The sequence below is a fragment of the Eublepharis macularius genome, chromosome 14 (assembly GCF_028583425.1).
Source record: "Eublepharis macularius isolate TG4126 chromosome 14, MPM_Emac_v1.0, whole genome shotgun sequence".
In the NCBI taxonomy this organism is placed as follows: Eukaryota; Metazoa; Chordata; class Lepidosauria; order Squamata; family Eublepharidae; genus Eublepharis; species Eublepharis macularius.
Window position 1 is genome coordinate 44,677,893 of NC_072803.1, and position 15,046 is coordinate 44,692,938.

General features: G+C 44.5%; 1 protein-coding gene across 2 annotated transcripts in view; it reads left to right on the top strand.

The window, feature by feature from the left end:
- PNPLA7 (patatin like phospholipase domain containing 7) overlaps positions 1-15,046 on the top strand; it is a 99,439-nt gene that overhangs the window by 33,091 nt on the left and 51,302 nt on the right. For both annotated transcript variants that reach the window (XM_054998074.1, XM_054998075.1), the window contains exons 17-18: positions 7,209-7,340; positions 7,878-8,001. In XM_054998074.1, coding sequence (XP_054854049.1) covers positions 7,209-7,340; positions 7,878-8,001 — 256 coding nt within the window. The remainder of the gene's footprint in view (positions 1-7,208; positions 7,341-7,877; positions 8,002-15,046) is intronic.

The window sequence follows — 15,046 nt, forward strand, 5'->3', positions numbered from 1 at the left end:
ATACTCAGAATCAATCAGCTCTCTACCAGCTTCCAGGAGAACTTCAGTAAGCAGTGCAGAAGATGTTTACCAGATGGTGCAAGTGCAGACTCATGGACTTCTCGTCAGCAACAGAAATGGAAGCATTGGACTTCTTCCACGAGGGTTTCCAGCATTTCATCCAAATCCCCTGAAAGAGTATTATAAAACTACAGAAGGTCTCCCTCATTCTGTGGATCCTCACATACACCACTTTCCCAAGGGTGCATTCTTCTTCAAGCCTCCTACTATATGCCTTTTCCCCATGTGAGATGTGCACAAGGCCCTCAGGGATCTCCCCAAAGATCCTTTCAAGCCATCAGAAAGAGTCTGTCTTTCAAGGTCACCTTTCCTCCTACTGCCTCCTCAGCCAGAAGGATATTGAAGCTCAGGACTCTTTCTGTGAGAAAAATACTTGGTCTCTTTCGCAAGAGCTCAGTGGTGTTGAATTAACTACACCTTCATTCCAACGGTTAAATACCTTTTCCCACAGAAATTAAGAACCAGTTCTCCCATCATTCTGTCCAAACCCAAATCCCGCAGTGAAAGAGTGGCACAAATTAAATGTACGGAGAAGCATAAAAATTACATTAAATGCCTGACAGTGCTCTGATCCTGATGCCAGTTTTGTGCCCTTTCACCCCTCCCAGGGGAAAAAAATGTCTATATCCACAATCGGCTGGTGAGTAAAAGTTCGTATGGAGGGGGCATATGAGACACAGCACTTTCTCCAGGGTTTCTGCTCACTTCACTAGGAGTGGAGTGAGCTCTGCAATCTTCCCAACAAATGCCTCCTAGAAGAGATTTGTAGAGCAGATACCTGGACCACCTCTTCCACATTTATAAGGCATTGCAAATTGGACATCCATGCCTCAGCTAAAGCTGCATTTGGCAGATCCAATAGTCTCCTCCGGCATTTCTCATCCAGGATGATACAGTTTCTCAACATTCCTCCACTGATGGAAAATTGAAGCATGTGCTTCCGTTGAGGGTTTCTTTTTATTGGTGGGTTAGAGTGTGTCCGTTCTCATCTAGGCTGTGGCCAAGATCCTGTTGGAAACTGAGAACTTCTTCGTGTTCTGAAAATAACTTCAGGAAGAATAAGATGCTATAACTGTCCAACTGCATCTTGTACATAGAGCACAATCCTTAGTATCTTTATTCAGCAAGGTGGCGATTCTGTTTTCCTATACTGCTGCAAGTTGTGTTTCAAGGGATCTGCCTCCCTCCAGAAAGGGAAGAGATCTGCAAAATCCCTCAGCATGGTCTGAGTGGATGCAAGTAACACAGGCATTACCATCAATGAAAACAATTTTTCTTGGGAAGTGGTTCATTTGATTATTCTGCAAGCCACAGGGAAGGGTACAGAATTCTGTAGGATCCCTGGAAATCCTCTTGTATGTATAAGTATGGTTGGCGTTTAAATTTCACCAGGTTATTGACCTTCATACTTTTAAATCAGTCTTATCAACCCTAAGGACTAGGTACTTGATTATAAAAAGATGAGATTCTTGATTATAAAAAAGATGAGATTCTTGAGTTCCTGAATTATATACTTAGTGCCAGTTTCTGTATGAGTAGAATGATCCCCGAATACACTGAGTTCTGGTTGGAGCTTCACTAAGCTCCATTATTGTCTGGTTGTCACATGTTATACCTTTCCATATGCTGCAGAGAACGTTATTCCTTTTCTGTCTCTCCCACTGATGTTGCAAAGACTTGTTGCTGAGGAAGAAGAACAAAAGTTGAGGAAGGCCAGCCTAGCTGGGGGCCAACAAAGGCATCAGCTTTGCAGTGTCATATCCCACCCTCATACTGGCATTTCTCTTACGGGGATTTAAGTACAGGGCAGATGCCAGCTAATTACATGGTTTCCCTGAACTTGCAGCTGTGAAGTGTGAAGCGCAGGGTGGCTGTGCTGTAGTTTGGGGCGGGGAAGGGGGAGGAGTTGCCTGTTGAATCCAGTGTCCAATTAAGCAGTCACTAGGATATGGGGAAGACGGGCAAAGTCTTGTGGTGCATGACTCCTCAAAGGCATAGCAAATGGCTGGCTATAAATTACTGGTACCAAAAAAAAATCCCCTTAATTGGAGGGCGAAAAAGCTTTGTAATATGCTTTATTTATATAACCCAACTTGAGGTGTAGGGGGGAAATTGGGTTATATTTTTCAGTGCAAATGGTTCTGTTGATTTCTTGGTTCCTGCTGGTGAGCTCTTTCCTGCTCCTCTTTTTGTGTCCATATGTATGGAACTGGAGCTAGCAGCTCTTGCTTGGACAGTGTTTTTCCCAGAGTTGCAGTGCAAATAACCATTCCTCACCCCTTTCTTGCTGGCCTTACTGGATCACTCTTCCTGAGCCAGCAAGAAGAATACGTAGCAGTTCATGTTTGGGATGGCTTGGCGTGCCTCCCCTTCCGCTTCATTCATGCAGCCACCTGCTTTTCTCTTTTGCTTTCTCCTTCTCTTCTTGCCTTAGAAAAGAGCAAGAATTCAGTAGTACTTATAAGACTAATAACATTTGTGGTACGGTATGAGCTTTCGTGAGCCACAGCTCACTTCTTCAGATATGAGCTGACGAAAGTTCATACCCTACCATAAAAAGCTCATACCTTACCACAAATTTTGTAAGTCTTATAGGTGCTACTGGACTCTTGGTCTTTTCTGCTGCTACAGACAGACTAACATGGCTACCCATCTTGATCTATCTCCTTGCCTTGCCTTTCTCCTTTCCTTCGAACTGCCCTCAGTTCTCCCTGCCTGTTTTCTCTGCTTGGTTGCCCTAAGTCTTCCTGCGCGACTTCACAGGTTCTAAGTGACAATACGGGGCGGCGGGGGGTGGGGAGTGTCAAGTGAGGTGCAGCTGGATCTTTTGTTTCTTCATGCTACTTGTAGAGTAAACCAGTGCTCAGTGGAGGGGCATATTGTGTGTGCCCAGGTAGTCTCCCATCCAGGCACTGGGCAGGCCCAGGCTTGCTTGGCTTCAGAGATGGAGCTGCAATCCAGGCTATTCTGTAGAACTGGGATTGAGGATGGGTTTAGGAATACTGTGAGTTGTTTCACGTCATACAAAATTCCTGCAAGGGCAAGCAGTTTGGCATAGGAATTCAGTTTATATCTATATAACAGTTTCTTCACTGCCTTTCTCCAAAGCTGGGATCCAAGGCAGTTTAAAAAATCACCAGTAACATACCCTTAGAACAATGCATCAGAGTTTACAGCCTTGCATGGCAGCGAGCGAAGCAAATAGGACAGACTTTCAGTTCAAAGGAAAGGAGAAAGCCAGTTTGGTGTAGTGGTTAAGAGCGCGGGACTCTAATCTGGAGAAACGGGTTTGATTCCTCACTCCACTTGAAGCCAGCTGGGTGACCTTGGGTCAGTCACAGCTCTTCGGAGCTCTCTCAGCCCCACCCAGCTCACAGGGTGATTATTGTTGTGGGGATAATAATGACATACTTTGTAAACTGCTCTGAGTGGGTGTTAAGTCATCCTGAAGGGCAGTATATAAATCGAATGTTGTTATTATTATATTATAGAAGTCAGCAGAAGGTATGGGACAGATCGACCTCAGAAGGGAGTTCCATTAATGGTGCATCCATAGTAAAGAAACAGCTTCCTACTCGAAAGGTTAGGGGGCACCTGGAAAGAACCTCTGAAGTTGATCTCAGTAGGGTGGGCAGGTTGATCGGGAAGGAGGTGGTGTTTTCATATGTGTAGTTTTTCATGTGGAGTGATGTTACATACATCTCTCTGAGAATTCCCATGGGGTAGCTCTGGTCTTCCCAGCAGTTCCTCCTTGCTGTCTCCTCTTGCAGATTTATTGGAACTGCCATTGCTCAGTCTTGGGGTTCTCCACAGTGGCTTTAATTCTGTAGGCCAATCTTCCTGAAAAAGTCAAGAAAGTGCCTTCTCTTCTGGCCTTCAGGAAACCTTGTAACGGTGAGCTGCACAGGAGGGATTTTGTGGTCTGCTTGGAATGATAGATGTTCTGCTCTTCACTGTGTTTCAGGGTGTGGGGGAAGTGGGCTTTTCGGACTTTCTAAATTCTCTTGGAAGCTGCTTTGAGTCCCTTTTTGGGGTGAAAAGTGGAGTAACATATTTAAATAAATGTGTGAGTATTGGGACAAGTATGCACATAGTGTACAGGAATGTTCATGCTAATTTCCGTAGAGGATCACTTTCCATGAAGGGCTTATGTAATGTGCAGTGTAACTCTGCATTCTACTAGTTGTTAGCCGCAGTCCAAGATAGAGTTCATTGTTTCTGGGGCTTTTGAGTCCTTAAAGCTGTGCTGGATTGTGATAGTTGTCTCTCTCAGAGCTGCTGAGCAACCACAATCTTTTTTTCTTTTTGTTGCAACCTTCTGGGTTAAGTACATCTTTTTTTACTTTTTCAATTTACTTGAATCTGTTTGTAATGCAGCGGAGATGATCACTCACACATAAGGAATACAATAAATACAATAAGGAGCATTACAAAGCAACCTTCAGGAGGGTAAATCTTACCATTCCTATTTACCATTTTTTCTCCTAACAAAAATTGGCTATTCAGTTGTTCTTGAAAGTATCCTTTGCTTATCTTTTAGATGGATTCTTTTAAATTGAATTTTCTTTGTAAGAATCCTATTCTGGTTGATAGGGAGAATTAGTTGAAAACCCAAATTACTTGGCTGTAGCTCATATTTGCTTCCTTAAGTGGTTCTGATAACATGTCCCTTGTGCTGTATGGAGTAAACCCCCTTGTGAACATCACAGTCCTCCACTTAGGTCAAGTTTATACTTGCAGAGGGATGGCAGAGACTTGGGGGGGGCGGGGTGCAGGGGTAAAATGGACTGCACAACTTGAGGCTGCAGAGGTAGGGATAATCACATTTCGGAACACCCTGCAGATAGAAAGCCAGCACAGCAGGCAAAGAGATGAGTAAGGACTGCTCCCCCTGCTGTGCCACCTCCTGCACCCTGAAGCCCTATCTATCTATCACCTCTTTCTGTTTGCATGTGTGAACCAGGCCTCAATGCTGGATTTTGGCAAGGCTGTTCCTTCTGAAATGCTGTCTGGTTGTTAAAAGATGGTTTGCATCTACGAAAGAGCCCAATTCTCTGGAATTTTTTTTTTTACATTCTAATTAGGAGCCACAAATAGATGAAAATATGCAGATACAGCTGCAGGTGTTCATAAGTTGTTGACTGTTGGATGATGCTTATTCCCTGAACGTCACTAATTCACCTGAGGTGGCATTTATTTTGCACTGCACTGCATAGTTCCTAAATCTCTTCTGCTATAACTTTGGGCCCCAAGGGTTACGGGAGGCTTGTCAGTCACTGCTTGTCTGGTCAGCGATTGTTAAGATTCTCCCTTTGAACGGCCAGACAAGGAAAAATTTTGCCAGCTAGAGAACTTTTTTTTTCTTTCAGTTAGGCCATCCACGGACCACAAATAAATTTAGCAGAGATGTGAACAGCCTGGCAGGCGAATAAGGTTTTTTGGGTGTTGACTAGTAAATCTTGCGGCTTCTTTTGCAAGATTGAGGGTCCTGTCCACTCTCTCTTTCCTTGTAACTCACATGCTGTTTTCCCCAGGAAAGCCTGCCTGAGGGGTCCCAGAGATTGGGGCTGTTTTCACACATCCTGAATAATATACTTTCAATCCGCTTTCACTGCACTGTGCAACTGGATTTTACTCTGTGAAATGGGAAAATCCAGTTGCAAACGATTCCTAAAGTGCAGTGAAAGTGGATTGAAATTGCATTATTCAGGATGTGTGAAAGCAGCCCTGGGAGGGGGAGAGTGTGTGTTGTGAGCTGTGTTGCCTTGAACTTGCCTACACATTTGCCACTGCCAAATGAACCCTCCTTTATCCTGAGATGCCGAGCGTCGATGTTGTCCTTTGAACACTCACTCCTTTTTTTAATGAGTTAACTAGGATGACAGAGAATTACAAGAGAGCTATAACAAATGATAAGTTACATTGTTTATTCCATGCAATTTAAAATTTGTTGCCAAGTTAAATCTATTCTTATAAAATCTTTTTTCTGCAGAGCTGATCATTTTGAATATGAATAAAAGTCTTTAACTTTCAGAAGGTGTTTCTTGTTGGGATTCTTTATTTCTTTCCATTGTTTAACATATATAAGCCTGGCTGCTGTTATGTATAATACAAATACTTGATACTTTTTTGGAACACAGGTAACATAGACCAATAAGAAAAGCTGAGGTGTACCAACAATATTATATCCAATTCCTTTTGCGATCATTATGGAGATCATTTTCCAATACTACTTTGCTCTGATATGTCTTCACCACATATGAATGGAATCAGCTCTGTTCTTTCAATTCTTTCTGTACTTAAGTATGGCAGGGCAGGATAGAGTTACTTTTACAAGGATGACTCATTGGCACACCACAAACAGGGGTGGCGCCAGGGTTTCTGGCGCCTGAGGCTGGGGGCAACGTCAGGTCTGTTGCTGCCCCTACATGCGCTCACAGAGTGCGCGTGCGTGCCCGGACTGCGTGAGGATGTCACTGTGTGTGACATCATCACGCAGCATGCCACTGCAAGCCGGCCCCATTGGTGCAGTGGGCGGCTGGGACAGTGTGCGGAGGCTGCCCCCATTGGCGCGCACTCCCAGCCGGGTGCGGCAGGTGGTTGGGGAGGTGCACGTGCGTCCTCCCCTAGCCCTCGCGCTCTGTTGTTCTGCATGCTGCCCCAGACACCTGCCGCGCCTGGCCTCTGGGTGCTGTGCCCAGCTGGGGGCGTGTGTTGGTGGCGGCAGTAGCGTGGGGCAGGAGGCCTGGCAGGCCACAGGAGCTGTGTGCCAGGTTCGGCAGGCGGCTGGGGCGGCGTGCAGGTGTCTTCCCATCCGTTCTGCTCAGCCGCCAGTGCTGCCACCACCAGATCTATGGCGCGCGACCCCACCCCTGACACTCCCTGTGGCTCCCCCTTCGGTGCCTCAGCACTTGAGGCGAGGGCTGGACCTGCCTCAATGGGTGTGCTGGCCCTGACCACAGACTCCAGTTAAAGGATTTCTAGTATTGGGTAGGAAAAACCTTTGAGGCCAGGCTTGAGGAGCAGCTGCCAGTTGGAGGAGCCAGTATATATAAATGGCTTGACTTGGCCATCTGCCAACCACGTAGTGTAGGTGCCATATGCACATGCCCGAAACTTCTCTTTAACAGCTTGCCCTTGCCCTGCAGGATAATGCGGGAGCAACCAACTGTCGTCCTGGGTGTGGCCCACACTGTTGTGAAGAGGATGTCATCCTTTGTGAGACAGATTGACTTTGCTTTGGACTGGATGGAAGTAGAAGCCGGACGTGCTGTTTACAGGTAGGGTGTGCAAAAACCTGAGTGCCATCTGGAGGGAGCGGGTGGGAATCCACTGTCTGCTCTTCTGTTCCTGACACCCACAACAGGGAGATCTGGGTTTGAATCCCCACTTATTCTTGAAGCTTCTGGACCTTGAGCCAGTCACGCATCAACTGGTGGGAGATGGTAGTTTTGGTAGCTCTCATCCTTTAAAATTTTTTGCGCTAGAAGTGCACGATAATTTTTAAATCTCCCATTTGACAGAAAGCTAGTATGTTGAGTAGAGACATTCCAGCTTTAGTTGTTTCAACATTTTATTGTTGCACATGCAGGGAGGAAGGGAGATATACTTGTGGTTTTCCTCCCTTCTGTATAGTGTAAAGTGAAGCTCTACATCACATGGTTTCTCTGGCCCATGCCTTGGAAGTCTTTACAGGCCTACCTACAGTGAATCGTCCAAAAAACAGGAGAGAAATGTGTAAAGGTCTTCCCCGATTCTAATTATCATGTGTGTGTGGAGCTCTTGCTTAACAGAACGTATGGATTTTTCCGTCGTAGGCAGGGTGACAACTCGGACTGCACCTACATTGTGCTCAATGGGCGACTTCGCTCAGTTATCAGGATGGATGATGGGAAAAAGCATTTGACTGGTGAATATGGCCGTGGGGACCTGATTGGCGTGGTAAGAGACTGGTGGCTGTGCAGTGTTTCTTCTGGCTTGCTTTCTGCATTGGTAATGGTCTCCTCTAAGTTAAAACAATTTGACACAGATGGGAGGGGGAGCCCCTTTTATGGTGCCGGTGGCCTAGGAGCTAGTCAACCAGGAAGGGGAGCGGTCTCTGAGCAGCTGAATGACAAACTACCTCCAAGTGCCATTAGACCAAGTATTAGCAGCTTGATGGAACCAGAACAGACCTTGGCTGGCCCCTATACCATCATATCCTTTCTGGGCTAGGAGCTGCAGTATCACACATTGATTTAGAGAACTGATATTTTCCCTTTTCACATAAAAAGATCGCCTTAAAGCAGCTATGACTCCCCCCTTTTTGACTTAAACAACTTAAATGGCACTGAAGGTGTTTTTAAATTCAAAAATAAAAAAATATTTAGCATAGATGGGAAAGATTAGGTGAAATCAGAGTTGAAAATTTCTGAGGTAACTCAGTATAGATAACTCTGAGGTAAAATCTGTACACGCACAGACTTAAGGTCTAATGACCTTTCAGACTAATGAAAATTTCTTAAGTTCTTCACAGTTACTTCTCCTCTCACTAGAAGAGTTATCCTCTTTCTTTGGCCCAAATGAGAGTCTGTGCCTACTTCCCAAACCTCCTTGCCAACTTTCCCCCATTTCCCCTGTCTGTGTTAAACTGCTTACAGTCAGGGCTGAATCTTGAAATGGTCAGTACTCGATTCCTCTCAGCTAGGGCTGAAATCAGACTCCCTTCTCCCTTAGCATCCAGTTCAGAAGTCTTTTTCTGTTCAGCTCATGCTACCCAATCAGCTTCCTTGAAGTAGCCTGTCACTCAAAGCTCTCTGTTTCTCTGAAGTATTAACCCTTCACAGTCAGTCCTTCAGCTGCTTCTAAGCCTTTAAAAAGTACAGTTCGTCACAGCAGCTAACAAAAATCATTTTAAAATTATAATAATATTAAATGTCGCATGAAACCGCTTGATGTCTCACAAAGGGGGAGGCAGTTTGGCAGGGAGTGGGGCTGAGCAGCTGGCGCTTGGTGTGTTCCTGGTGGCAGCTGGTCTCTCCTTCTGCAGTGGTGAGCATCGGAGCTGAGTTTAGAAGAGCAGTTCCCTCCACTTGCAAGATACAGAGAATAAAGGCCTGGTTGCCTTACAGTTGCAGCTGGATGCTTGATCTGAAGGCAAGATCCCTTAAATCCCTAATGTCTGATTAAAAGGATTAACAGACGTTCACTGCTGGAAGTATATCAGACTGCACCTACCTGTAAGACTTCTGCATTTTAATGTGAGGTGGGCAGAGATGTGGATGATTTCCAGGGTATTGGGTTAAAAATTCAGCATCCTGAGACCTTCAGCTTCCTTCCTGCCCTCCCAAGTTTCTAGTAGTCATCCATGTGAATTTCAGTGTCCTGTTTGGCTCTTTACCTCCTTAGTGACCAACATCGTAAGTCCTGAGCGACATGCCGCAAGAGAACCACTAGTAAAATGAAATAATTAAAGGCTTTCTCCTGTGGGCCTAAGGCTCCTGCCCACGGAGGAGACTGCTTGTTGGGTTTCTGTATGAGTTGCAGTTCTGGACCAGACTCTTTCCAGTTAGGAGATATGCCCAGAATAGCAACTCTAACAGAAAAATGGGGCCGTTCCCTTCTGCTGGTGGGAGTCATCTCTCTTCTGCCGTGATAGTAAATTTCTTAGTCAAAGAGTGAAGCATGTCTCCAGTTTTTATTCACCCAAAAGAAAAAAACCAGCAAGAATAGAGTAAATTTTACAAAGTGAACACAGGTACAAACTTGATTTTAACTTGTAGTATTAATAAGGATAGCAGTATTAGTGCTCTTTGCTGCAGAATTTTGGTATATTCTTTTAAAGTAGCTGGCAGTAAAAGATCTCTCTTTAAGTAAACTCCACGGCAGTGAAACAAAAGCCTTTCATAGACACTTCCACAGCACTGTTCTGCCCAGGAGCTAGTGATACATTGCTGCGAAGATGAAATTAAATTAGCAAATGCCGCATTGAGCCAGCTCACTAGGCAGTGAATCCCATTTTACGCTCCAAGAGATAGGGATATTATAGCTTGCTCTAAACATTCCAGTTAATTCAACTCATAAATATTAGCAGAGGGGTGATGGCGATGGAGGGGAATAGTCCGGCAGCAGGGGGAGAGAGGAATAGTCTGAAACCAGCAGCATAAGAGCCATTCAGACTTGTTTAGTTGGGGTCCAAAGAACTACACAGCTTAGCATCATCCAGTGGTGCTTAGGGCTTCTGTTCCTTGCTCCGTGCCATGAGTTGGCCAGTTTTTAAAACTGCAAGTTGGTTTTCAAAAGCAAATTATGATTTATTTTAAGCTATTTATACCTCTCTTTTAGTATATTTCTCTCAAGGGGATCTCCAGCAATGGATGTTAAAACAATCAGCAAAGGCAATGAAACAATATCGGTATGCAGTCAACTGCAAGACCCACAATAATCCAACAATAAAACCAACAGTAAAATTGTAAAGCCCCTAATAAAAATGCCAAAATAAAAATAGCAGAACAGATCTAACACCTGTGCAGAGGAAGAACAATTTTTTAAAAAATGAGCAGCGCAAGACTGGCCTAGGATTGCAGGGCTACTGCCTGACACCTCAAAGAACTTTGGGAATGGGGCAAGTGGCAGACATGCTCTGGACTTCTCCCAAAATTCTGTGGTTCCGGGGGGGATATTCCAGAATATTGGCTGATGCTCTGATGTCAGGTCCAAGTTTTCACCTGGATATGATGTCGATGCATAATGGGATGTCATTTCTGCCTCCTGCAGTTCTTGCCATCTCTGCTGCAACAGTGGGTGGAAGGGCTGGACCAGAATTGTCCTCTGAACGAAACAACTCCCCCCAAACAGTCCAAGGGCGAGTGCTTGTCAGTTGCAGATGGCTGTTAAGACAACGGATGGCCAGCTGATTGTAAATCCAGTTTCTGCCAAGATCTTCATCAGATGTGAAGCCATGTCCCAAACGCATCTCATATGATTGCACATAAACAACTTACCATCAAAAACTGATTTTCATTGAGCCTCCACATTCAAGCAGCCTGAATACATAACACATTTCCAAAATACTTTTAAATGCAGATTCTCAGGCTGCTTGATTTTGAAGGCCTGGTGCCTATCTACCTTATTTCTGAAGGTGGGGAAACATGCCATAAGGCCTCCATAATTGATCATAGCTAGTTTAGCATGATGGGTGTACACCATTCAAAGAAAAAATGAATAATGAGAGCACAGATTGATCTATAATTTGTAATCAAAATGTCAGATGGACCCAGATTGATGTTTTTCCATCGTCACATGAACCTATAAAGTTACCTTATACCAAGCCAAACATTGGTCCATCTAGCTCAGTATTGCCTTCTCTGATTGGCAGCAACCCTTCAGGGTCTTGAGCAACAGCATGTCTTTCCCTGCAACTGCTATCTGAAATGGTTTATTTGGAAGTGCAGGAGCCCAGGCCATCGGTATGCAAGGCAGGCACTTGACTTTGGGTCCACAGCCATTCCTCTCTCTTGAATTCTCTTGGCCAAGTTTTAGATGTTGGGAGAGAAACCCAGAAGTTATAGGAATGGGCGGAGGATGTTTGCTGAACCTAAAGTAGCCTGTTGCTTCCCTCCGCGTTGGAGACCCAAAGTTTTAGACATTCAGCTGATGGAGACCCTTTTGGCTTGTCCTTCGTTTGTCCCATTGGTTTATTTTTCATGTTGAATATAAAAAGAAACTTGCAGTTAAATTATGGGGGAAATGCAGGTCTGTCCATGATTTAAAGGATTCTAAATTAATAAATCGGTTTTATTCAAATTTATTTCAGTCTAACCAATACATTATTTCACCTAAGCTGCCTCATTAGGAGTAAATTTGAGAATCTGACCTTTTTTTTAGAGGCAACTTCTCAGTTTAGAGCAATAAGTTTTTTATTTCCTATTTGTGGCATTCAGTACAGTATTTGTGAGAACCAAAATACCCTCGCTGAAGCATACAGTGAGACCAAAAACAAATTTCACAGACTAAAATTTGCCTTTGTTGGTTAATCAAATAGTGCTGACCAAATTGTAAAGCTTCCAGCCCTGGAGAAGAGCCGTAATATTTATTCAGCCCCTGAGAAATTAATACCAGAATGATTTTCTTTTTTGTATAATGCTGAGTGGCAATCTCCAGTGCAGCACTTGATCAGATCCAAACGCAACCTGTAGCCCAAAACAGTGTGCCAGTTATTATATCCATAAAAGGCTGTAAGATCAGCTTAGTGTAATCAATCTTCCGTGAACTCCCACCGTGTGCCTTTTTTCTTCTTTTCCTGTATCCGTCTGGTTTAACATAGAGTTTGGAGCTTTGCTCAGAACCCTAGCTAACAAATATGTTACCAGTGAGCAGAGCTGATTTGTTTTTGTTTCACAAATGAAGGGTCTGCAATAGTTGTTCTTCCCCAGAGTGTACTGGTCTTTTTTTATAGAGGCAACCCATCTTCCCCTTGGCCCTCCAGTTTTGAGCAGAAGACCTGCTTGAGAACCAGTCTGGTGGGGTTGGGTGCTCCACTTGTTCCGCAGAGACTGGTTTTGAATCCAGCTCCCAGAGGGTGGCATCTTCTGATGCAAAACAGATCTGGTTCTTCCCGTTTTCCTTGTTTCTTTCTTCTACAATCTACTTCTCCTCTTCTTTATATTCTTGGCTGCTTCTTCTAAAAATCTATCGCCTCTCTTCCTCTGCCCATTCAAAGGGAGAGGGAGGGAAGTAAATGGGTTATGTGGGCCATTTCTATTGCTGGTTTTCTTTTGAACAAAAGGAACTAAAAACCTTTAAATTAAAGCTTGAGTTCACGCATTGATTGGGGGGAAATCAGCTCAGTCAGATCTTTGGCTGCAGGCCTCTAGTTTATTACTAAACCTTCAGACTTTTCTGTTTTTCATTAGTGTCTTGTTGCTGGTAGATGCCTTGATCCTTGTGCAGCTTCCCTAAATGGATGGAGCCCTAATGAAGCTTCTTACAGTTTTCTCTACAAGTTATGTCTTTTACAGATGTTAAGCCAATGCTAGCAAATGTGTATTTTTTTTAGCACACCCTTTCTCCAAGGAGCTCAGGGAGCTGTGCTTGATTTTCCCATCTTCCATTTTATGTTCACAACAAGCCTGTGAGGTAGGCAAGGATAAGAGAAATGGTTGGCTCATGATCACCTAATGCGTTTTCTGCAGCATGTGGAGGTTTAGGTGGCTCCCATCCTATATGCTGAGATAGCCATTACCTGGAAGTCACTGTTCTTTTTCAGGATGGGGAAACTTGGGGGGGGGGGGGACCAGGGGAGATGCGTTCTGTCATCTTGGATGAACTTTGAGTTCTTGAGCGAAGCAGAGTGCAATGAATCTGCCCCAGAAGCTGAGACAGAAACTCCAACAACAAAAAATCTTGACAGCCGCTCTGGCAAGCCTGGTTCCTCTAAAGTAAAGAGGCTTGGCTGCTTTAGAGTTTGCAGCACAGAAACTGGCCTTCTGTTGGTACCTTGGCAGGGAGGCCAGACGCTCAAAAGCCTTCCAAAAAGACACACTGTACTCTGCAACCTTTAGAGTTGCAGCCCTGCTACCAGCTGCTCCTCTACCCCCCACCTCTGCATATTGCCTGGTTAGCTAAAGGTCTCCGCATGCATACTGTAGTTCTGCAGAACTTCAGAAAATGCAATTGGTGGCAGAATATTCTTCCCTGTGATTCTCTGCTTTCAGAGTTTGTTTTGTTTCTGAAAGCAAGTTTCTAGCCCTCAAGGCTCTGAAGATATGCTTAAAAGTGTGTGGTCATGCCTGATGAAATCTTGGTGAGAAAGCAGGGGCAGGGATTGAATAAAATTTGGAGTGAGACTGCTTTCCCTTCCCCATGATTAGCAAATCCAGAATAAATTATGCAAATGTGGTAAGTATAGAAAATGTATGTAATATGTGAAATTCAGCATGTATCTCCCCCTGAAGTCTTTGCAGGAAGGGTAGGATAAAAATATGATACAGACAGATAGCTGTGCCCTACAAGAGCTCAAGCTTGGGAGTTCTACACTGATTCTAAGAGTGTGTAATTCCGCACCTAATAACCTGGAAGCACACAATACTACTCTGCCTGAACTGGACAACTAGAAGGTTGGTATCAGAGGTAGGACCTGATTTTAGGTGTGAAGGACAATGCAATGCATGGTCTCCAAGAAAGGAGGATTGTGTTTGTTCTGGAAAGTCAGTGGAACAAATATGGTCCTCCCCCCACCCACCCATTCGTCCTCTTATCCACTGCTAATCTTTTGATCTTCTTTTATCCTAAGCCAGGACAAGAATCCGCATTGTATACTGAACTTGTCTTTCTGTCTTGCATTCAAGGAAGCTTGCACAGGGTCAGGGTGGACAAGTTGGGGGTGGGGTGGGGGTGGAGCAGAGAAGTATGAAATCTTAAGTAAAAACCTTGGATTTCTGATGAATGGATTTGCATATATGTTCTCCACCACTTCTTGCAGCAGGGAAAGACTCCCAAATGGCAAGTGACGTCCATTCTCACGCCAGAGTCCATTAGTTGCTAAGCGCTGGGTCAGCTTGATTGCTCTGTCTCCACCACCACGCTCCGTGTGTGGGATTTCACCCCAGCCTCTGGCGATCAGTGTGGCAGGAACCAGGCTGTGTTCCTGAGCAGGGAAATGTCAGCACCTCCCTCTGGGCAGCAGGTGATGTGGCTTCACGCAGCACGCAGTCTCGTTAAGCTACGAATCTCCCGTTTCTATTTGAAAGCAAAAAAACGTGCACCAAGAATAGTTTAGAGGCAGGAGACCAACTGCTTTGCCAGTTGCCTTGAAAACGGTGTCATTTTGTTAAACGTACACTTGAGGATTTTCAGTGTGTCACAATGCCCCTCTCTCAACAGATCCATTCAAATGTTTCATAGATAAAAATGGGCTGGCTTCCAAATATTTGACAGATGAACCAGTTGTCTTTTTTTCTGAATTAAGTTTGGGATCTTACTTTGCTCTTGTATTCAATAATAGTAA